Here is a 23,198-nt window from a genome sequence, read left to right on the forward strand (position 1 = left end):
AGGGGAGAACCATGTACACCACCTTGAATTCCTTGGAGGAAAAGGTGGTATATAAATGTGAGAAATAAATAAAATAAATAGGCTCCCCTAACCTGTTGCTGCCAGATGTTTTACACAACAACTCACATCCCTGACCATTGGCTATGCCAGCAGCTGATGCGAGTCCGAAACATCTGCAGGGCACCACACTGTGTTTTTTATATTGTAGTTTCATGTTGTGAACCACCCTGAAAACTGCAGGTATAGGGCGATATACAAATTTAATAAATAAATAATAAAAGGCTGAAAACTCGGGGTTAGTCACAAAACCCCTGCAGCACGAGGAAGCGATAATCTATTTGCAACAACTTGTGCCACTGATCTTCTCTTCTTCGGAGATCCCTCCTAGCTGAGTAAGATTGTCTTCCATGAATATGGTCTTAACGGTGTGTCCATTAAGTGACTGCGGAGGTCAATTCTGGATCCGCAGGTCCTTCCACAATGGGGACATAGGTTTCCAGGCAGGAGTTGATCACGGTGAGGGTTTGCCAAACGTGCCTTCCTCTTAGCACGTTTCTCCCTTTCGTCCTGCGTTCGTGCTTCTTCAAAGCCTATGGCGCCTATGTTCTCCAACTGGAGCACTCGCAGTGCCACTGATAAATGGCCATTTGAACACTGGTTTATCTCATTCACACGTTACACGTGTGGTGTACTACTTCAATATCCAGGTCTACATGAAAGGGACGGGGCGGGGACTATGGTAATGGATGCACCTGCCCTTAGTCTTACATCTAACAGTTTTCCTGTTAGGTCTACTGGGGCGGGTTTTTTGTTTGCCGTCTATTCTCCTCTGCCCTCACGCCCCATTGGCCAACCGCTCGGCATTGTGGGACTATTCCTTTCCTTGGCGCCAAGGCCCTCTCACGCGTGTTGCATTGTGGGGGAAGCTCATCTTCCTCCGGATCTTCTTCGCAAGTGCTTTTAACGGTCCGCACCGCTTGAGGGCTAACGGAAGCGCCTTCGCTCCGCACGGCTTAAAAAATAACAAGTCGTCCCGCTTTTCCCTCACCGCCTCTTTAAAACAAACGTGCGCCAACCTCTCCTCGTAGCCTCCCAACAGAAATAAGTCGGGACTACTTTTTTCCCCTTACTCGAAAGGGGGGGGAATTAGGTTCGGCGCATGCGCCCGTCGAAGGCGGATGTAGCGAACGGCAAGCATAAACGTGAGTGTCTCCACGGCCCGCCTCCCAGCGAGCAGAGTGTGACGTCGAGGCGGCGCGGGAGGATCCTTGCGCAGGGCAGGTAGGGCCGCGTGAGGCGGGCGCCATTTTGTGGCGGCTGCAAAGAGTGGGAACGAAAAGAGGAGGAGGCGCCTCGCTGCTGCTACTACCGCTGCTGCCGCCACGACTAACGCCGCCGCCGCCACCTTCCTTGCTTTTCCTCTCCCGCCTTTTCCTCCCTTCTCTCTTTTTTTAAAAAACAATTTTACCTCAGCTCCTTTTTAAAATATATGCCCCTATAAATCTCCACCTGCCCTTTTCCCACCCGCTCTCGGGCCTCCTCGTCGGCTCCGTCTTCCATTTTTCTCCCCTCACACGCGCCCACCACCCAACCGCAACCATTGCCGACCTCGCTATGTCTGGTGGCGGCGTGATCCGCGGCCCGGCCGGGAACAACGACTGCCGCATCTACGTGGGGAACCTGCCGCCGGACATCCGCACCAAGGACATCGAGGACGTCTTCTACAAGTACGGCGCCATCCGGGACATCGACCTCAAGAACCGCCGCGGGGGCCCGCCGTTCGCCTTCGTCGAGTTCGAGGACCCCAGGTGGGAAGGGCGGGCGAGGGGCTGCTTCGGGGGCGGAAGGAGGAGGGGAGGGAGAGTGTCGGCTGAAGAGATCCGTCTTCAGGAACCCGCCGCGGGTTGCACTCGAGAGTAGGCCCCACGAAATCCATGGGCCCGACTTCGGCTGCCATCGTTGACTGGGGGGGGGGGAGGATTTGGCTCTTTCGGTGCTTGCATGCCGCCCGCAGCCGCAACTCGGAACGGCTTCCTTAGCGCGAATCCTGCCTCGTGCGCACGTTCCTCTTAACACGCCGCTTCTGCCTCGTGTTGCACGCTCGGGGCGAAGGAATCTCGACGTCATGTAAAGAAAAACAGCCGCGCTGGGTTATATCCCGCGGGCCCAAGTTATTTGCGCCCGTTAGCTTCAGCGGGCCAACTCGAGAGTAGGGCTGGGCGTTGGGTGCCACCCGCAGTTGGAAATGCGCCGTGGAAACGGATGAGCACTCCGGTGCGGGTTTTTCCTACAAGGCGCACATTTTTCTACGTGGTTTTTGGCTAGGTGGTGATTATTTTTAAGTGGGGGGGGGGGGCAAAGCGATTTCCCCAATGTTTTATAAAAATCCAGCGTAAAGGCCACTGATTTCAATAGTCTGCTTGAGGAGGACTGGGAGGCAGGCGGCCAATTAGAACCATTGGGTTGTATCACACTTTTATTCAAAAATAGAATTGAAACCTGGAAGCATGAGTCCATAAGATTGGGCTCTGTTTCTTTACATGTTTGAATCCTTGGGATTTCTGTTTTACATGCTTTTTATATGTATGTTTTTAATACAGCTGTTTTATTTGTGTTAGGCTGTGTTTTGTTTAACGTTTTAATGATGCATTGTTTATGGGGTACACACCACTTAGAGTTTTTTGAAATATTGAACGGATTTTAAATGCTTTTAAATAAACAAGTTGTGACCCTTATTTTCAATGGATCCACTCTGAGGATACAAACCAGTAGGTCTACTCTTTAAGTAGGACTAAAATTGGGCATAGCCAATTTTGTGTACTTGTTTAAAAACAGGATCCTAAATCATTACTTTTCAGAAAGTAAGTAACAGTTGAATTCAGTAGGGCTTACCTCCAGGTAAGTGAAGTTAAAGTTGCAGCCTGTGGTGGTGGTTGTTTCTTTCCCCCCTACTTTCATAGCTCAATCAGTCTCTGGACAACTAACAAATTCAAAGGTTTTTATATATCTTTCTTTTTGTCTTCACAACAATCCTGTGGGGTAGGTCAGGCTGAGATAAACACACTGGCCCAAGGACCCTAAGGCTTTGGGTGATGGGGAGAGAGTGTGTTTATAGCTAGCAGAGCTGTACTTAGAAAACTTCTTTACTACTACTAGATAATTTATCCTGGCCTTCATAAGTGCTCTGCATATCTAACCAATCCAAAACCCATACCTCTTTGTCAGTTCTTGCACCAACCCTGTTAGATAGGTTAGGCAGAGAAAATGAGAGTGCCAAAGGCCACTTCATATGCTTTAAAGGTTGAATCATTTCCTTGTAGTAGCCCTGCTAGGAGGCTATGCTGATATACTGTGACTGGCTCCCAAGATCCTTGAGCTAGTCACATGCTGTCAGCTTGATGTACCTTGCAGGGTGGTTGTAAAGGATAAATGATTTATACCCCCACACAACCCCATGAAGCCCACTGAGCTATCACTATCAGCTTTTTTTACTATTACTCAGCCTGACCTGCCTCACAGGGTTGTTGTACAATGCTCAGACAGCCTTGAAGATAAGGAGGAATTAAAATGTAGTAATATGCAGTCCCATATAAATCTTTACTATGCATTCATAGGATTTGACACTGTTGTTTATTTTCTTGTTTGTTGCTTCAGGAAAGGAAGGTGGGTTGCAGGTATTAAATGAAATAAAAATGGAATGATCCTGTGAGTGCTTGCTTGGAAGCATGTTTTCCTAAGCCAGTTGTCTTCAAGCCTTTTTGCCCCAAAATTCATGTTTAACTCCCAGGCTTTTAGTGGATGAAATTTCATGCTTCACTGTGTATGTGTAGCATTGTGTTAATTAATTGCTCTTTTTAAAACAATGTTACCAAAGCTTGTATTGGCTTACAGCCAAATGTCATCACAATTATTCTTAAACTTTATTGCTAGCCACCTTAGAAGCTTCTGCTGAAATGCAGAGTAGGTTTTTGCTAAAGACACAAACTACAACTTAAAAGTAGGACCCACCCATTTTTAAAATTAATTTTGTATTGCTTCTTATGTCTCAAGGGCAGACAGAACCTCCATACTGCAACTTTTTGTGTATAAAATGAGATTTTATTTGGGAGAAACTATGCCTGTGGAAATTTCCACTTTCACAACTTTTCAGAATTTGTGGGGCTGTTCTTCATTGCCTCTGTTTTCTCCTGTTTTTATCAATTGTCCCAATGCTTTTGAATGCATAGAAGATTACAACATATTACATATTTGTGAGCAGTTTGGTAAAAAAAAAAACCATTTGCATGCTTTCCTGTTCATCTCTATGTGTAAAAGGGTAAAATATTTTTCTTATGAATAAAAATTTAGGGGAGGGACCTGGAAATTCCCCAAGAGTGGTGCAAGCCCTGGGTACTGGTGTAGGCAGACATCATTTACTGCCTCTCTCTTGAGACTCAGAACTTTTTACAGTTTTATTGATTTTTCTACATGGAATCCCACAACTCAAGGCTTTTGTACACACATCCCAACATGGCTATACAGCAGAATCTTAAGACAGACAGAGCTGATCTACAAGTTGTGCACAATGCAGTAGAATAATTCCAAACTAGCATTTCATACTACAAATTGAATTATTAACACTGAAGAGAGGATTAGAGTGACCATCTTCCTGAGGTGCTACTTCAACTATAAGCAGTCTCTGTAAACACCTCACTTGAAGTCTAGTGGTCAGCTCAGAATTCTTTCGGTTCATTCTGTGTATGTAGGACTGTGGAGTGCAGTTTACTAACTTGTAAGTGTACATAGTGCTGCAGAACTTTAAAAGTTCATTTATTATTTTTTGTACTGTTCGTTCTGGTTTTTTAACAAGAACATGCATATATGGCAAGTAGTTTTCTTATAAAAGTAGTGGCTAGTATTCAACTAAATCATTATGGACAAACCTCCCCTCCCATTTTCTCACCCCACAAGCTCTCCCATCTGCTCTGTGGCTTCCCCTAATGATTCAGAACAGATTTGGGACTGTGCCAGAGAAGGGGGCAGGGAGGGAAGGAAGGAAAAGTTCACAGTGATTTAGTTGGGATACAGCTCAGTACATGTTACTAAAATCTTGTTAATGACTTAAAATCATGTCTTTGTTTTACATAAAAGTAACATTCTTTTAAGTAATTAACAAGGTTTTAGTTCCTGTTCTATTGTGGTGGTCTGGTTCCTTCATGCATTGGCATAGCACATGCAAATATAAAAGGCTCCACAATGCATAAACTCAGGCACTTGCTTGATTTTGATTTTATCCAGCCTTTCCCTCTAGCTGTCTATATACCACTGTGTGTTTAGGCTGGGATCCCTTGTATGAGTAGCTTCCTCGTTCCACCTACCTTTGCTTTGCTTTTCCTTCTCAAACCCTCACCAGTGGGTCAAATTCCATTCTTGACATGACACAGGGTACAGCTCTGTTACTTGTTTCCCAGTTCTAGCTCAGGGTTTTCCAAACTTGGGGCTCCATCTGTTTTTGGCCTACAACTCCCATCATCCCAGACCACTGGTCCTGGTAGCTAGGGATGATGGGAGTTGTGGTCCAAACAGCTGGAGGCAAAAGTTTGGGAAACACTGATCTAGTGCTACACCATTCCAACCTAACTTGTGCTCAGGTGAAAAGTTTTGTCACTCAGGACTGTTGGTTTCTCCCCTTGCAACTGCAAGCCTATATAGGATAGTGACCTGTACTTCTAGTGTCATTTACTTAACAAGGGAGGGGCAGTGACATGCTGCCCAGTAACAAACGCACAATGCGCTGCCAACTCTCAGGAACCTTTGGTCTATCTTCAGTGTGGTTCTCTTCCATTTTTGCAGGGATGCGGAGGATGCAGTCTATGGACGGGATGGATATGATTATGATGGGTATCGTCTACGAGTGGAGTTTCCTCGAAGTGGACGGGGCACTGGCAGGGGAGGAGGAGGCGGTGGAGGTGGTGGGGCCCCAAGGGGCAGATATGGACCCCCATCCAGGCGATCAGAGTACAGAGTGATCGTATCAGGTAAGTCATTTGTGCACTTGGGAAAAGCAGCTTTCTTTGTTCAAGTACAGCTTGATCATCTAGGAAGAAGATAATACACATATGCATGTATCAAATGTATTTCTGCTTGCAACTTTGGGCAGGTATATAAGTGAGTTCTGAGAATTTGGCATGCTGCAAAGCTTAGTTTTCATTTTCTTTTTTTAAAGTGGTTGTTTGGTCTTGTTAAAAAAAAATCAAAAGCAAGCTTGCAATGGTTATTTGGGGCCCTAGTGCCTTATAGAGCTTCCTGCTTCTATTGCCTTTTTAAAACAAAACAATAAGCCTTTGTACTTTCCAAAAATCCTGAAACCTGGATGTATGTACTTAAACGTATTGTTAACATGCAGCTTGCTGGAAAAATTGAATTTCTACTTGTGACCCTCTAAAGACAGTTCTTTCTTGAGTATATGAAGGTCTGATGGCATCAATCTCTGCTGAATAGCATTTAACTGAAAATAACTGTCTCTTGTTCAGGACTACCTCCCAGTGGAAGCTGGCAGGATTTAAAGGATCACATGCGTGAAGCAGGTGATGTATGTTATGCTGATGTTTTCCGAGACGGAACTGGTGTCGTGGAGTTTGTACGGAAAGAAGATATGACCTACGCAGTACGAAAACTGGATAACACTAAGTTTAGATCTCATGAGGTAGGTTTTCCATTTAATGTTTTGACCAGAATTGGATGCACAGGGTTACAATTGGATGCAATAGGATGGAAGGTAAGGAGGCACAGTCTCTATTTGCAGCGTTAACAAATACTGAAAACATGTTGGGACATCCCGTGTTAAGAATGGTATGCAGGGAGATGTGATGAAACTCCTCTTGGTTCTTGTAAAAAGACCTTCAGTCTGTCAGCATGCCTGCAAAGACAGCTCAAAAGCGTAGACCTTTCAATCGAAAGTTGTGTCTATTTGATAGGGAGAAACTGCCTACATCCGTGTTAAAGTTGATGGCCCAAGAAGTCCAAGTTACGGAAGATCTCGCTCTCGCAGCCGTAGTCGTAGCAGAAGCCGTAGCCGAAGCAACAGCAGAAGTCGCAGTTATTCCCCGAGAAGAAGCAGAGGATCTCCACGCTACTCTCCCCGTCACAGCAGATCACGTTCCCGTACATAAATGATCTTTAATGGTGCTCCTTTTTGTAGAAAACCCCTCCATGTTGTACGCAGTTTTCCTTTACTCAGTACAGTCTTTCTTTTTTTAAAAAAAATATTCAAGCTGTTTTACTCAAAATTGGCTAAAGTGTTGAATTGCATTCTTGTATAATATCCCTAGTGAGTATTTGCTCCTTAACATCAACATTCCCTCATGTCTTTGATGAAATGTATTTTACCATGTCCTAGGCAGGGTTCTCTCTAGTTAGGTAGTTTGCCCATATTCTCTTCCAATATGGTATTGCTGTATAAAATGTCTTTGTTCAACTATGGTTTCTACAAGCTGGGAATGTTGGGGGGAAATTGTGGTTTAACTTGTCTCTTCTGGGGGAGTTTACATTTTTATCTTGCCTTTTCATGTGTCTTTCTGTAGACATATCTGAAGAGATGGATTAAGAATGCTTTGGATTAAAGGATTGTGGAACACATGTCAATCATTTTAGGATTGTCAAAAGGAGGATTGAGGAGGATCAGATCAATAATGGAGGCAATGGTATGACTCCAAGTGCTATTGTCACAGATTAAATTGGCAGTATTGATCTTATACTGAAACTAGCCTAGTACACAACACCTCCATTGTTCCATTAGTTAGCTGTAATCTTCTAACTTCCATGATGCAATGAATGCTAAATGTACCCATGTAACTCTTCCAGTCTCTGGGGGTGGGGGGCGTATGCTGAGTGACTGCAATGTATCATTTGATTACAGGTGCAAACCATTAGTGCACCTGTAAAGTACAGGTTGTTTCAAACCTGTAAGTATAACCTCAATACTGCTAAAATCTGCATGTCCTCTGTGTGACTGATATAGCATTGCTGTTTCATCTTAAAAGTAACAGAATGAAAGCAATTATAGGAGGGGTTTTTAAACATGGGGGATTCTTTTTAAATCCACGTCTTCCCCTTCAGGATAAGTCGAGAGTTGACTTGCATCAATTAAATTTGTTACCTCCCAGATAGTACAATAATGAGCTTTTAGTTTAGATATGCAGTAGGTGGATAGCTTTAGCAGCAAGTATTTGCAACTTCATAGAAAACTTTTTTCAACCACCAAACCTGTAAAGCGCCATATAGGAATTGATATGTTGGCATTATCAGTCACCCTGTGTAAATACTAGAATGTTTCCTCCAGATAATTAACATTGCTGAAATCTAAGCTTCACAATTCAAAAGCTTGTCTTGGGGAATTGATAGTTATGAATGCCAATCTTTATTATTCAATAGCAGACATAACTTATCATTCTCCTAAATCCTATTTTTCATTACAGTATCTAACTTTTTGCCTCCTTTTTTTTGGTTTTGCTGGTTATAAAGGTTTGGATTGGAGAGGGCTCACTGGATCCCAATCCTTGGAGCTGGATCATTGGATTCAAATCATAATGTGGATAGGATAGGGAGGATCAATTGCAAGGATTCATGGAGCGGGATCAAATTACCAGGAACATAGGAGTGGATTCCTGCCCCAACCAAACCGCATTCGTGTGGATTTTTATTCAACTCAATTGGCTATTCCAAAGATTTTTCCTATTTTTGACGATTGGAGCCCTTAAGATGCACGATGGAGTTTTCATTTTTTGGTAAAAGGAGCAAAGCAAGGACCTGGAGAGGTACGCTGGAGCATTCTCCTTGGAAGGATTCAGCACGAGTAGATGGTAAATGTTAAACGGGAAAAGGGGGGGTTTGTTTAAAAACGTTAAACCAATAAGTCATTTATCTAAATTTAAAGACAAAGAAATTGGAGTCTTAAGATTAAGTAGGTTTTCAATTGGCTATTGCCTTTTTTTCTTTTGACAAAATAAAATTTTATAAAAAAGTGCATGGTGGTTCTGTTGTATTAAATAATGCCCTCTTGCATTGTCTTGTGCCATGATGAATGAATTCAGCCTTTAAGCTCCTTGGCCTGGGAACTGAATGGGTATTTGTGGCCTGTTCATTTGCATTGGATCCCTGTCACCCCATGGGAACAGTGGTGAGCCGTGAAGAGGGTTGAGTTTGACCCCTCTTGGAAGTTGAGCATCCTGGATCCTACATGGTCATGCAGCTGGAGTTCAAGCAATGTAGTCTGCTCCTCTATAGTGGGATAGAAAACATTGTTCAAGGGCTCTCACAACTGTTGGTGAGTGCAGATTTTGGATAACAAGGTAAGACTATTTGACTTCTGTATTGGGCAAGACAAGTTTATCAAGCCAGTGCTTTAGTTTCGTGTAAATAGACCTTGGAATGTGGGCTGACTCACTGTTCCATTGCCTTGCCTTCCTACTTAAGAGCTCTTGAAGGGCCGCACTTGTGGGCTAAAAGTTAATCCAAAGAAAGTACTTTCCTGAAAGATAAATGGCAGCATCTGCTTGAGGCCACCTCATGGATCCTGGTCTCCCAGGCTCAACACTGTCAACCCTGCACTTTGCTGGCCATTAAGTCTAGTTCCAAATGTGGTGGGCTGTAGCACCCGTCCCCTGTGCTAGGCAGTACTTCTCACCGCTCTTGACACATCCTGTATGCAAGTAAAGCGATGCACCCATCGCTCCACACACATGCTCAAAAACTAAGGTATTGCAACCTAACAGCTATAAATGTCTGATTAGCTGACGAGTAGGGGGTGCATTTTTAAGTAAGGTGAGGAAGAGCCAGTGTGTTACAATGTGAACCACACAATCTCTGGTTCCTGCTAATCTGGAAGTGATGAGGATGTCCTTATTGTTGTCCAGTACTTGCTACGTCAGCTGCTATAAAGCTGTGTGCCTTAAGATGTAGTGCTTGCAGCTAGTTCATACTAACTAGAGTGGCAGGAATAGTGCCGGCAAAATCATCCGATAGGCTACATTGTGATAAAGCCATTTAAGGTAGAATAAGCACCAGTCTCTTGGGAGTTCTGAGGGTATAAACAAGTTCTTTGACCATGCGTGAAATGCTAAAAGTTACCTTTTAGCAGGCAAACACAAAGGGCCCTGGAATGACACTGGATCCTTTGTGTGGTTCTTCACCCCTGTTTAATTGTGTAGCTCATTGGATGAAGATTGGATCCTGAAAGGCTGGGTTCAGATCTCTTAGCCATAGAGTTTACTGGGTCAGGGCCAATCAGTATCTCCACCTTCATCACAGCTATTGAGGAAGAGGTAGAGAGGGGAGTGCCCTATTTGTAGTGCTTAGGTTTTTGCCTTCACTGGTGCTGGGGAGGCCCTGTGCATCACAGCTGCTTTTTCAAAGTCCAGTAAAGTCCTCTTGAACTGTAATGACTGAGGAACAGTGAGCTTCCTCAGAAATGTAAACTGAAAATAGCTTCTTGGGTAACTGCTGCATGATGAGACTTTGAGCCTTGCTGAGGTAAACAGGATTCTAATGATAAAAGGTCTACGCTTGTTTAGTAATGGCTAAAAAGGCACAAACAAGACAAAGGAAAAAGGTAAATATTCATCAGGGGAGAAAGCCAGACCTGTAATTAACATGTGACTTGCCTTTGCATAATAAAACACCTGGGTCTTAGCTTGCGGCAAAAGATTGTCAGCCTCATAAGGTTTCTGGTGCTGGATCAAACACCCTAGAGTACGGCACTTGCATAATAATGCAAATTATAGCCTTCAATAATTGGCACATGATCCTTCAATAATTGGCATATGATCAAGTTGCTTCGTGGAAAACAAAGTGATACTGTGGTAGGGGGAAGCCTCTGGCTTCTCTTAGCCATTATTGGAGCTACTTCTCATGATTTACTACTAGAGAATCTACACTTTTCTCAAGAAACTACTTGGAAGCAAAAAATAAATAAAAAGGTTAATGCTCCTGAATGTATGTTTGTAGTTGGGATTAGGAGTTGGGGGACTTGCAGCCAAGTAAAACAGGAATGGGGAGCTCCTAGCCTTCCAGAAGTTGCTGGCCTACTCCATTATCCCTTTCTTCTGACCATGTTAGCTGGGGCTGATGGGAAGTGGATCCCCACAGCTGAAGGGCACCTTATTGGTTATTCCTGGTTTAAGAAATACAATTCTGCACACTTAAAGTTCAGCTCTTGCCTGAATCCCACCTGCACTCCAGAAACTTTTATCTCTTACACGAATGTGTCTGCACATGTGGGGTGACAAAGTGCCCAGTTGTCAGAAGCAGTAATTAGTAGGTAGCGATCAGAATTATCATTTGCGTAGGATGGAAAGGAAACGCCTTTCAGTTAAATCCAATGCTGCCGTTCTGCTTTTGCAGCTTAACTTTTCCTCCACTGAGCAGCCTGTTCAGCCTCAAAATCTCCAGGGGGCTTGGAGAGACTAGCAGATTTTGGGGTGAGCATGGGTAGGAGAGAGAGTCTTATTAATGCAAGCAGAACTTGCATTATTGTATTTAAAATTTTCATCCACCCTGGAACCTCATGGTAAAACAAACAAATAATAAATAATTCAAAGAGTAAAAACAGGAGTATATAATACCACTCCAATGGCTGCAGTGGATGAACCTCTCAGTGATATGCATAATTGCATCTGGTAGAACCAGGGGGTTGCAGTGTCAGATTATTTGCCAGATCCTGACCACAGAATATCCTTGTGAAGACCTTTGGCCATAAGCCAGTGGTTTTCAACCTTTCTGAGTCCACGGCTCCCTTAAACAACTACATTCTTTCTGTGGCACCCTTGTGGGGCCCAGGAGCCCAGTTATGTCACCCCTTGCCTGCCGAGCTGGCAGCCTCATGCTTTTTCAAACACCCTCCCTTGTGCAATGCTCCCTTAGCCACCTCTCTCCCCTCTCCTTGGGAATCCTCCAGGCAGCTACTGCTGCCGCCCCTGGTCTCTGAGCTGCCTCCACCCAGTGCCTGCAGAGCTTATAGCCAGGGCTGCTGCAACTAACAGCTGTGCAAGTATTTGGGAGGCTGGGGCTCTAGAGGGCATCAGAGGAGAAAGAGGGACAGAGGTTTGACTAGTATCAACAATGTGATTGGCACCTGGGTTGGGCAAGTAATCCTTTGGTTGCTGCAGTTGGAAAGTGGCAAAGTGTGGGAAGGGTGCAGTGGGGAGGTTTTAACAGGCTTGTAAAGAAGTTTGCGAGGTGGAGAAGACCTGTGACCCTCCAGATGTTGCATGGCTGCAACTCCCTTCCCTGACCCATGCCAGCTGGGGCTGGTGGGATCTGAAGTCCAACATCTGGAGGGCCACAGGTGTCGTCCCCCCACCCCAGCATGAAACTTGAGAATCCACGGTTGAGCAATGCTTTTTATTGGGACCTGCAAAAATGTGACAAGCTTTCAAGATGTCCAAGACTCTTCGTCAGGAGAGCTCAAAAGCTTCGCTTCTGCCACATTTTCATAGGTCCCAATAAAGGTATGGCTGCACTGGTTTTTACGAACCAACATGGTTACATTAGCTTTTTAAGTGCATTAAATGTTAGTGTATGATCTGCCCCTTTTTTTAGTTCAGAGAATAAAATTGTGCGTGCTAGAGTTAAATGGACTCCAGGATTGCCCTCTTACTTTTAAAAATGTGTGCTGCTTTTTGGTAATCTCTTTGATTCTGTTTTCTGCTTGCTGCTCATAAAAATGTAGAAAAAAAATAAATCGATAAAACCAGGAAATGAAACATGAACTCTCTGGCTGCAATTAGTTTGCATATCGTTTCTGTTAACAGATGACTGAGGCATGCAGACTTGGAGCCCTGCTGGTGGATGATTTGAACTTGGAGCCAGGAGAGGATTCCTAGAGGCTTGCCTATCCAAAAGACAACCCTTTTCCTCCTTGAATGTTTTCAGGCCCTTGCAGAACAGTTCAGCAGTACACTGGAGAGGAGGAGACCCGTTTTTGTTTGTTGGATCACGGCCTGGCAAGCTTTAGCATAGAATTCCTTCAGCATCACTGCCATTGTATTTCCTGGAGTCCATATCCACCAAAGGGGAAGAGGGCATTTAGGCATTGCAGCGACTGAGGACTGTTGAACCCTGCTGGATGCGATTCCTCTCAAAATGGGGTGGGTGCAGATTGGCCTTTTTTGATTTTCAAATGTAGTTGGCATTAACATTTTCATAGAGACCTCAAATTGCCAATGGCTGCTGGCATTTTTGTTCAAGAGCCATCTCTGTAGCCAGTAAGCAGCATACAAACTACATAAGCAACACCAGATCTCTGAGCACCCAGGCACTGCAATGTACTCAGACTCAACTAGTCACAACCTTGTGCTCCTTGCCTGACAGTGTGCAAGTTGTTAAGCATATCCACCATTCCAGACATGCACACACTCTTACTTCCCTCAAGTAAGGGAAGGGAAGTTCAGCATACTGCTAAACCTACTGAATACAAATCCTTGGTCAGAGGTCACATACAGAATTTGGCAGAGACAGGACTTGAACCCAGGACTCCTAAAATCCATGTCCAGTTCTTGTTTTCTATGCCCTCGCAACTCATAAATCTTGTGATCTGAAGCATTTATAAAAGTTGAATTTACTTCCATTACTACCATACTTGTGGCTCTTGATTTCCTTTGCAACTCTAGGTCATGAGGCCTATGTATTGGAGGTCCTAAATAATTGTATTTAAAGCATTTCATAAAGGACAGTGCCATGCACCAGAATTTCATCATGTCACAAACAAGGACCAAATACTTCCTCTTCCCCAGCTGTGGTCATTTAGTTTTGGAACTAGTCCGTTGAAAATAGTACAGCAACTGAATTAAGTAAAAATCATTGGGGCCCTAAAACGACATATTTTGAAAAGCTGCACAATTCAAAGACTTGGGAAAATGCTCTAAAACGGCTCTTAATGAGCTGTGCCATTGGACTCTTGAGATCGCATTCACATTCCCATGGTGCTAAATCACCCTTTCTGGCAATCCTTTTTCACTCTTTGCAAGCCATGACTCCTGCAAAAATGAGCAATGGCTTAATTCCTAGTGACTTCTGCACGTGTTTACTGGATAAATTACACCCCCTCCCCCTTGGTTCTTGCTTAACGTATGGGCTCCATGTCAATTTAATAGCTGCACTGCTGAGGAACTGAGTGCAATGCAGGGACACCTGACCTTAGTTCTGAAAAGTGTGCGATGTTCTGTAACACTGCTTGCACCCTTGAATTCTGTTTCAAAGATCCAAAGAACCCTTGACTGCAGAAAACCACCTTACACCGAGGTCAGACCAATGGTCCATGTAGCTCAGTATTGTTTGGCTCGCCAAGATTGAAGGCAGGCTTCTCTCCCCATCTTATTTAGAGATACTGGCAACTGAAGCAGGGGTGTCTCTGCAAAGCAGATGGTTGTCACTGAGCTGCGCCCCTGCCCCTAACATCACAACCAGTTTCTTGCGCCCCAAGCAAACGTTCCTCGATGGGTCTTCAACGGCATATATGGAAACCACTTTCGGAACAAGAGGTGTGTTTTTTAAGGGCGGTTTGTTAGAGTCAACAAGTTATGCTAGACTTGTGCAAATGTCTCAAAAGCCACAGTACCCGCTTTTCCTGGAAAGCCTTTCATTATTGTTTACAACAAACCAGTTGAAGATCTGTTTCTCTGTTAGGCCTTCAGTCCGTCTGCAACTCTGGGTTCATGCTAGGGATGGATGAATCCCATCTTACTGCAAGTCCTTCACTCTCACAAGTGTTTGCTCTTAAGTCCATATTAAAAACAACCAAAAGTTTTTGTTTCATTTTTTAGAGCTGTTTTATCCCAAAAGATGCATTAAAAATGCTTTATTCTTTATGCTGAGGACTGGTTCAACATTGGGAGTATTGTATGAACCTACGAAAATACTGCAGATAACCTGCTTTCGCAGCAGAGCAAGCTGAGCCACAACCTTTATCCCTGATGTGCTAGCCTTCCTACTTGCAGGGAAGTTTCTGGGGAGGCACCACTTTAAAGTGGTGTAGACAAGATGATACTTTCCAATTGCAAAGAAGTATGGTGCAGCTGCATTTTGGCATGGTTATCTTGGAACATGAGCCAGAAGGTAAGACAATGATTGTACCGCTGTCTGCTGGAAAGCAGACAAGACTACTCTGCCTCCCCAGGCAGGTTCCAGGACTCCCTCCCCAGCAGGTTCAAGACTGATGCTTCCCCTGAGCTGTCCTTTAAACAGTGATCTGGTAAATTTCCCCCTAAGAACCAGCATACCATTGCTCAAGGCATTGTTGCGAATTTTAAAACTGCTCCACTAACTTGCTGCTACCTCTTGCTTGCATTCTAAGAAAAGACCGGGGCACATTGATGTAGCAAGGAGGGCATTTCTGTGGGTTCCTTCAAAACCTGGACCAAGCCTTGTGCATGTGTGCACACATGCATGCTAAGATGCATATATTTTGTGTGGGTTTCAGTGGAAGTTGCTTTTGGGTCTTAGAAAAAGCAAGTTTTAAAAACAAGTCCACATTTGCTTGCATTCTTACTCTTCTACCTCTGCTTCCAACTTAGGAATGTGCTGTGAATTAAAACAACTGCTCTTTAGATTCCATCCTGGTTTTTTCTTGTTTTTTCTTTTAAGGTCTGTCAGGGCCATTTCCCCACCCACCCACCATTGTCCCTTCATAAGTCACTCTGTTTATGCTTTTAAATTTCTGAGCAAATGCCTGCTTTCTATTGGAGCGGCCTGCACATAGTGCTTGATTCCGACAATGGTAGGCCCTTTTCAAACAGGCCCTTTTTCTTTCCAAGAACTCTTCAGGCACTCCCAGAGCATGCAGATTGGAATCCCGTTGCATCTCGGGCTGCAATGTGGCGATGTGCCATCATCCCTGCCTGCTGAATGTGCTGCGGGGAGCACTGGAGGTGGACGGCACGAAATAAATATTGGAAATCTGTGTACCCACAGAAGAGGCAGACTGCTGCCTCTCAGAACAGTCGGTGGCTCTCCCATTTCTTTCTCTAGATTCATGGAATTCTGGAGAGAGAGAGAACCCTCAGTGGCGCACAGGGGATTGGATCGCTCACTTGCTCTTGCAGAGGCACACAGCAGAATTGGCTCTTGCCTAGAACTGGAAACAACTTTCCAGAGTTTCAGGCAAGGATGCTTTCTAACGACAGAGAAATGTTCCCTCCGTCGTTAAAAGTAAGCCCCTTCCAGTCCTCTCTTGACTACAGGCTGCCTGTTATTAGGAACAGAACTAATTCACAATTATTATTACTATTTATTATTTTGATTAATTGATTGATTGATTGAATTTATATACCACCCTGCACCAGCAGGTCTCAGGGCGTTTCACAGAATAAAATCAAAATAAAAAACCACGAAAGACATAATCAAAATAAAACAACCCAATAACCCCCACCCAAAAATCCCGCCCACATTTTAAAAGGGCATAGGATGTCAATCAAATCAACCAAAGACCTGGTTAAAAAGAAACATTTTTGACTGGCACCTAAAGGTGTATAATGAGGGTGCCAGGCGAACTTTCCTGGGGAGAACATTCCACAGAGGGGGACCTCTTGAGGAAACACACGAAGAAGGTCTCAGGGTCCAGGTCGGTTCATATGAAAAGAGGTGGTCCTTGAGGTATTGCAGTCCGGAGCTGTTTAAGGCTTTATAAGTCAAAACCAGCACTTTGAATTGGACGCGGAAGCTAATTGGTATCCAATGCGGTTGGACCAGGATCGGTGTGATAGGCTCAAACTGTCTTGCTCCGGTGAGCAACCTGGCCACTGAATTCTGCACTAGCTGAAGTTTCCAAACCATCTTCAGAGGCAGCCCTACGTATAATGCACTGCAGTAATCTAACCTTGAGGTTACCAGAGCATAGACAACAAAAGTTAGGCTATCCCTGTCCAGAAAGGGGCGCAGCTGGGCCACCAGCCGAAGCTAATGAAAGGCACTCCAGGCCACTGAGGCCGCCTGAGCTTTGAGCAACAGCAAAGGATCCAGGAGTACCTGCAAGCTACGAACCTGCTCCTTCAGAGGAAGTGTAACCCCATCAAGAGCAGGCAATCTGCCTCCCATCCAGTCTAGGGAACCATCCAGGAATGGGGCTTCAGTCTTATCTGGATTGAGTTTCAGTTTGTTGGCTCCCATCCAGCCCATTTCCAAGGCAAGACACTGGTCCAGCGCTTCCATTGCCTCACCTGCAGATGTAAAGCAGAAATAGAGCCAAGTGTCATCAGCATACTGCTGACCATGTACTCCAAACCTCTGGATAACCCCACCCAGTGGTTTCATGTAGATGTTAAACAACCTACGGGATAGGATTGAGCCCTAGGGAACCCCACATTGAAGGTTCCACAATTGTCCTTACTGGCAGTGGTTTCCCAGGGCATCATGCAGAGGTATCTTCCGATTTTGGTAATCTGGCTCCTTGAGCAAGGACAAAATTTGGTGCCACCCCTCCCCCCATATTTCTTATTTTCACAATACAGACAGCTTCCAATTTATGTAGGAGTTACATTTTAAAGCACTGCGTGTTTAAGTGAAATCACAGATATTTGAAACACAGTTGGAAAAACCTGAAAACACCCCGTTCTAACCCACATTCCATTGGGTCAATTCCAGGTTTGATGCAATACACATATGCGTGGTCGTGCACATATTGAACATGTGCAAATGAGGGGATGTCTGTAATTGAGTAGGTACCTGTATAAATGTAGCTATTTTTTATTTTGCATCTCAGCTCGGCACCCTGTGCAGGGCATCCACCCACACTGCCCTAAGTCTGGTGCTGCCACAGCTCTTTCAGGCACATTTTAACCTGGAGGTTTCCAGGACCCCCCTGCAATGCATGTGCTCTGCTCCTAAGCTACATTCTCTGCTCATTGCTCAGGCTGGGGTCCAGTTTAAAGGAAAATAATCTCCAGGCATGATTTTGGCATTCCTCATGCCTTTTGCTTTTAAAATCAGACATGTACACCCCAGCCGCTCTTTTGTACATGATTGGAGCAGGCATCCAGATGTTGCTTCTCATTTGTACCCAGATTTAAAGTGGTTTTATTTAACATTAAGCAGCAACAAGAACAAAGTGTTGGATTGCTATACTAGAGGAGTGTTGTTTTCTTGACTAGATGCAAGGAAGTAGGAACTGTGCAGAAAGAAACCTAATCTGTCCCAAATTCACTCTGACTACAGGGGTCAGCAAACTTTTTCAGCAGGGAGCCGGTCAACTGTCCCTCAGACCTTGTGGGGGGCCAGACTATTTTTTTTGGGGGGGGGGATGAACGAATTCCTTTGCCCCACAAATAACCCAGAGATGCATTTTAAATAAAATGACACATTCTACTCGTAAACACGCTGATTCCCAGACCATCCATGGGCCGGATCCAGCCCCCAGGCCTTAGTTTGCCTACCCATGGACTACATCTTTGCTGGTTCAAATAGGAAAGGATCCATTTCCTAGGGTTACTGTCGGATGGCGGAAGAGTCAAGTGTGCGCCTCGTTAAGATGTTGGTCACGTATATCATCTTCCTATTGCTAAAGCCACTTAGGAGGGAGGCTGTAAAATCGCTTCCCAAAAAACCATGGCTTGCTGAAGCCATCTAGTGGGAGAAACTGAAAATGCCGTTTGGGTTTGCGATGGTCTTCCCTCTGCCTGATCACATGCATCGTGCCATCTGTTTGACTGCTTCAACACATGTAAAGCACAAGTTAATAGATGAAAGACAGGGATAAAGTTCTCCAGGTCATGCAAGTCCTTTGTGAACTTAACCAAGAAAGTGAAGGCGAAGGGGCAGAGTGTTTCCAATAACCACATTCTCCTGCACATCAGAGTTCTTTGGAAACTTACAGAATGCTAATCACCGGAGGGCGAGCGTCACTGAAAGCGCATTGAGGAGGAACCTGCTGGATCGGGCAAAAGGTCCAGCATCTAGTTTCCTACAGTGGCAAATCAGATGTCTCTGGAAGACCCACAAGTGAGGAATAAAGTCGATAGCCCTCTTCCTGTTGTTGCAACATCTCATAGTCTACTACCATGGGTGGGACATTCTATGGCACGCTTTCAGTTCAAATACAGTAACAGAAGAGGGACGCGGGTGGTGCTGTGGGTTAAACCACAGAGCCTAGGACTTGCCGATCAGAAGGTCGGCGGTTCGAATCCCCACAACGGGGTGAGCTCCCGTTGCTCGGTCCCTGCTCCTGCCAACTTAGCAGTTCAAAGGCATGTCAAGTGCAAGTAGATAAATAGGTACCGCTCCGGCGGGAAGGTAACCAGCGTTTCTGTGCGCTGCTCTGGTTCGCCAGAAGCGGTTTAGTCATGCTGGCCACATGACCCGGAAGCTGTAAGCCGGCTCCCTCGGCCAATAAAGCAAGATAAGCACTGCAACCCCAGAGTCGGTCACGACTGGACCTAATGGTCAGGGGTCCCTTTACCATTACCTTTACAGTGACAGAAGAGCCCAATAGACCACACCTGTGGCCATGTCAAAAGGGTATAAGCTCTGTGATACCATCCCTGGGTTTCTTTGGCAGACATGGCAGAGAATGTTCCTGGAAGGTAAAAAGTTAGAAAAGGACATGGAAATGTGCGATGCCACAAATAAGATGAACAGCTGCTGTCTAAAATAAAGTTGCATTCTTAAAGCATGGCTATTTGGGAGCATGGAGCTTACTCAGGAGTAAACAAGCATAGCACGGTGCTGCTATGTGTGCTGTACTATAACTACAGCAGGAATGTGTTGTCACCTTGGGGAACAATGGGTCAGTGCTTCTGGCTGTTAACCAGAAGGATGCTGGTTCAAGCCCGCCCAGGGACAGCTGTGGGCAAGATTCCTGCATTTCAGGGAGTTGGACTGGATTACCCGCGGGATCTCCTCTAGCTCTATGATTCTATGAAACCACCTAAACTGGAATGCTGCCGATCAGGGTTTCAAGCATTGCACTATACACAGGGCAGAGAAGCTGTGCCCCTCCAGATATCGCTAGACTACAACTCCCATCATCTCTGTTCCATTGGCCATGCTGACTGGAGCTGATGGGAGTTGGAGTCTAACAACATCTGGACAGCCACAGGTCTTCCCCTCTCCTGTGTTCAAGCATTGCCCTGGTTTGCCATTATCTCCCAGCTGACACTCAACCAGCTGTGGTTACTGAGCGTGCTCAGGCTTTATTTTTGGCCTTGTTTGCCTAATTAGCTAAGCAAGTCTCTGGGTTCCCCTAAGAGTAGACCTCCCTCATTTTTGCCCTGTTAGTGGTCCCTGTCTGCCAGCACCCACTATCTTCTTTCGCTGTGAAGCAAAGTGCAGTGGCGAGGAAAGGCCACATAGCTCCGTGTTGGAGCAGCTGCTTTGCATGTAGAAGGTCTCAGGTTCAACCTCAGCATCTCCATCTAGGGCTGTCTAAGGCTCCCTTCTTGAACCCCTAGAGAGCCACTGCCAGTCATTGTGGACAAGACTCAGCCATATGGACCCAGGATCTATAACCAAGGCAGCTTCCTATGTTCATAATTAAATCAGCCCTTTAATTCAGACTCATGAGGACTAGAACCATGTTTTGTTTTTAGGAGAACAGCTGTAGCTCAATGGCAGAGTGCCTGCCTTGCTTCCAGAAGGTCGCAGGTGGAATCTTTGGCATCTCCAGGTAGGGCTGGGAAAACACTCCTTGCATAAAAACCCAGAGAGCAGCTTCTAGTCAGCGTAGACCAGTGTTTCCCAGCCTGTGGATCGGGACCTGCGTGAACCTTGTGGAATCGGATTGCAGGCTTTATCACATTTACTTGCACGCCTCAAGTTAATGTTTATCAAACAGGCAAACGTGCAGTTAAAATGCATTAAATTGGTGATAGCTAAAGACCTGAAGTCCAAAATTCGGGAGACGATAAACCAATGGGGCCAAGTAAATTTGGGTTTGTGGGTCATCATACCCAAAAAGTTAGTATGAAGTAAGAACATAAAGTAGGCTTGCTGTACATCAGGAAATGTCTTGGTTTCTGGGTGTAAAAATGGCGTCGGGGTTTTTTGCCGAAGTGGCAAAATGTCAGGGAAAACCTAGATGGATGGATGGAAAAAACAGAGGCAATGGCTCCAAAAACATTCACTATTTTGAGGGGAGGTTTCCCAAAAAAAGCTCAGCCATTTGGGTTTGCTCTCAAAAAAGCTCAACAACAACTTTGCGGGTGTCAGGATTTTTTTCTGAAATATGGCAACCCGAACGTAAAGAGAGGCCCGTCTAGTCCAGCATCTGATCCACTGAGCAGCCAGTTAAATGGATCTAGGAAACTGGAAATCAGGAGCTGAGTTCATCTCTCCTCCCGTGGCTTCCAGCATCTGGTATTCAGAAGGATTTCTGTGCAGAGAGGCCGACAGCTAGATGGACCTCATGGCCTGACTCAGCCAAAGGGAGCTTCCTGCGTTCCCCTGTCCTGCAGACGAGGCCCTGTCCTCGACAGCAAGCCTGGCATGGGCCCGTGCAGCTGGCCTGCCTGTGTCTAATGAAAGAGGCAGGAGGGTTTTTTAAGCAGGCAGTTTTTATGGACTGCCTCGAGAGTCTTTCATGCTTCCCCCTGGTTTTCGTGGGATTGGGGCAGCCTGCAACTGCTGAGAGAGAGCCAGCCCCCATTGTCTGGCAGCTGCTGCGAGGAGAGTTTCTTGTTTCCAGCGGAATTCTAGACATCCCTCTAAGCTTTCCCCCGCCTTTGATGTGCCCGTGAATCTCTGCCTTTGTCCTCTTGGACTCCAGGGGCCTCCTTCGCCGGGGAAATATTTCAGCCATCTTCCCACTTCGCTTCGCGAGGTTCCTTCCGCAGAAAAGCAAAACCGAATGGGCGGTCGCTTTGCTATCCGTCCTTATTTGTAATTACTTTTTTTTACTTTTGTAATACTATTTTTTTTGCGCGCAAACACATACAGGCACAACGAACACCAAAGACATCGCACAAATTCAGATTTTAAGGGCCATCAAGAGCAGCAGGTGACAAAGATCTGTAGCAGGAAGCAGACCCACAGGGCTCAATCATGTAACCGTAACGCATCATTTTATTTTATTATGCTTTTAAAAAGCATGCTGCTGTGCTTTAGGCTTTATTTCCTAAATTTATATACCACTTGATAGTTTTTTTTTTTAATGTGGTTTGCCAAAAGAATAAAACAATATTAGTATCAGCAAAAACAACATCCAAACAATTAAAACCGGCAATAACCTAATCAGCCGTCTAGATGTCTGGGTAGGCTTGTCTAAACAAAAATGTTTTTGGCAGGTGCCGAAAAGAGTCCATTGAAGGTGCCTGTCTGATATTGACAGGCAGGGAGTTGTGGAATAGTTATTGATACCTCTAAAAGTGCCAGTTCCGCAGATCGAAGTGGTGGAAGAGGGTATATAGATTGGGTGACGTGGTCTCACGGGTAAACTGGTCCCAGGTTGGTCAGGGCTGCAATTCCTGCATCGCAGAGGCTTGGATTGATGACTCTTGGAGATCCCTTCTAACTCTACAGCTCTTTGATTCCATGACTGACCGTTGCTGCCTGCATATTTCAAGCCACTTTGCTTTGCTTTTCAAGTTGGAGTGCCCTAGTGTGGTGTTTACTCAAGTCATTAGCTTTGTCTTCGGGTGAGGACTTGGAATGCGGAAGGAGAACATTGCCAGCTAGAGGAACTCTTAGCCAGACCCTGACCCAGACCACCCTCATGCCCCCTATCACATGCCCTCCAACATTACAATGAAAATAGGGACATCCTATTCAACAACAACAACAACAACAACAACAACAACAGTGTTATTTATACCCCACCCATCTGACCAGGTTGCCCCAAACACTCTGGGCAGCTTCCAACATATATGAAAACATAATAAAACATTAAATATTAACTTCCCTATACAGGGCTGCCTTCAGATGTCTTCTAAAGGTTGTATAGTTACTTATCTCCTCGGCTTGGGGGGGGGGTCACATAACTCCATAGCCTCCAACATTTCTCAGATAAAAATAGGGGCATCCTAAGGAAAAGTGGGACATTCTGGGATCAGATCAAAAACCGGGATGGCTTCTGTAAATCCAGGACTGTCCTTAGAAAATAGGGACACTTGGAGGATCTGCTATCACTTCCTTGGCATTCTGCGTACCAGGGATGGAGAACCTGCAGCCCTCAATTTATTGTTAGGCTCCCATCACCCCTGGCAATTGTCCATCTGGAGCCACAGATTCCACATACAGAT

At 45.1% G+C, this 23,198-nt stretch overlaps 1 protein-coding gene and 1 long non-coding RNA gene across 7 annotated transcripts; one reads left to right on the plus strand and one right to left on the minus strand.

Annotated features, from left to right (window-relative positions):
* Positions 1-294: 294 nt before the first annotated feature.
* On the plus strand, positions 295-13,614 carry SRSF1 (serine and arginine rich splicing factor 1). 6 transcript variants are annotated; one of them, XR_013979710.1, is made up of 6 exons: positions 335-1,808; positions 5,833-6,017; positions 6,513-6,685; positions 6,957-8,840; positions 9,072-9,329; positions 12,789-13,614. XR_013979710.1 is itself a non-coding variant. In XM_080982297.1 (4 exons), the coding sequence occupies exons 1-4, from the start codon at positions 1,615-1,617 to the stop codon at positions 7,599-7,601; spliced, it is 591 nt and encodes a 196-aa protein (XP_080838423.1). In that variant the 5' UTR covers positions 295-1,614; the 3' UTR covers positions 7,602-9,004. The 6 variants fall into 6 exon arrangements, 2 of the variants coding, with proteins under 2 accessions (XP_080838423.1, XP_080838422.1); XR_013979709.1 differs by lacking the exons at positions 9,072-9,329; positions 12,789-13,614 and having other exon boundaries at positions 297-1,808; positions 7,563-7,682; positions 8,503-9,004; XR_013979711.1 differs by lacking the exon at positions 9,072-9,329.
* LOC308463718 lies at positions 13,134-22,629 on the minus strand. Its single transcript, XR_013979713.1, has 2 exons — positions 22,318-22,629; positions 13,134-17,189 (listed from the first exon to the last, which is right to left on the minus strand). It is a non-coding gene; the product is annotated as an uncharacterized lncRNA (long non-coding RNA).
* Between the last annotated feature and the right edge of the window lie 569 nt (positions 22,630-23,198).

This window comes from Podarcis pityusensis (genome assembly GCF_964106645.2).
Source record: "Podarcis pityusensis genome assembly, chromosome: 15".
In the NCBI taxonomy this organism is placed as follows: domain Eukaryota; kingdom Metazoa; phylum Chordata; class Lepidosauria; order Squamata; family Lacertidae; genus Podarcis; species Podarcis pityusensis.

Coding starts and splice junctions, on each gene's coding strand:
- SRSF1 (XM_080982296.1), top strand. CDS start 1,615: ATGTCTGGTGGCGGCGTGATCCGCGGCCCGGCCGGGAACAACGACTGC. Junction 1,809..5,832: donor GTCGAGTTCGAGGACCCCAG/GTGGGAAGGGCG, acceptor CCATTTTTGCAG/GGATGCGGAGGATGCAGTCT. Junction 6,686..6,956: donor CTAAGTTTAGATCTCATGAG/GTAGGTTTTCCA, acceptor TCTATTTGATAG/GGAGAAACTGCCTACATCCG.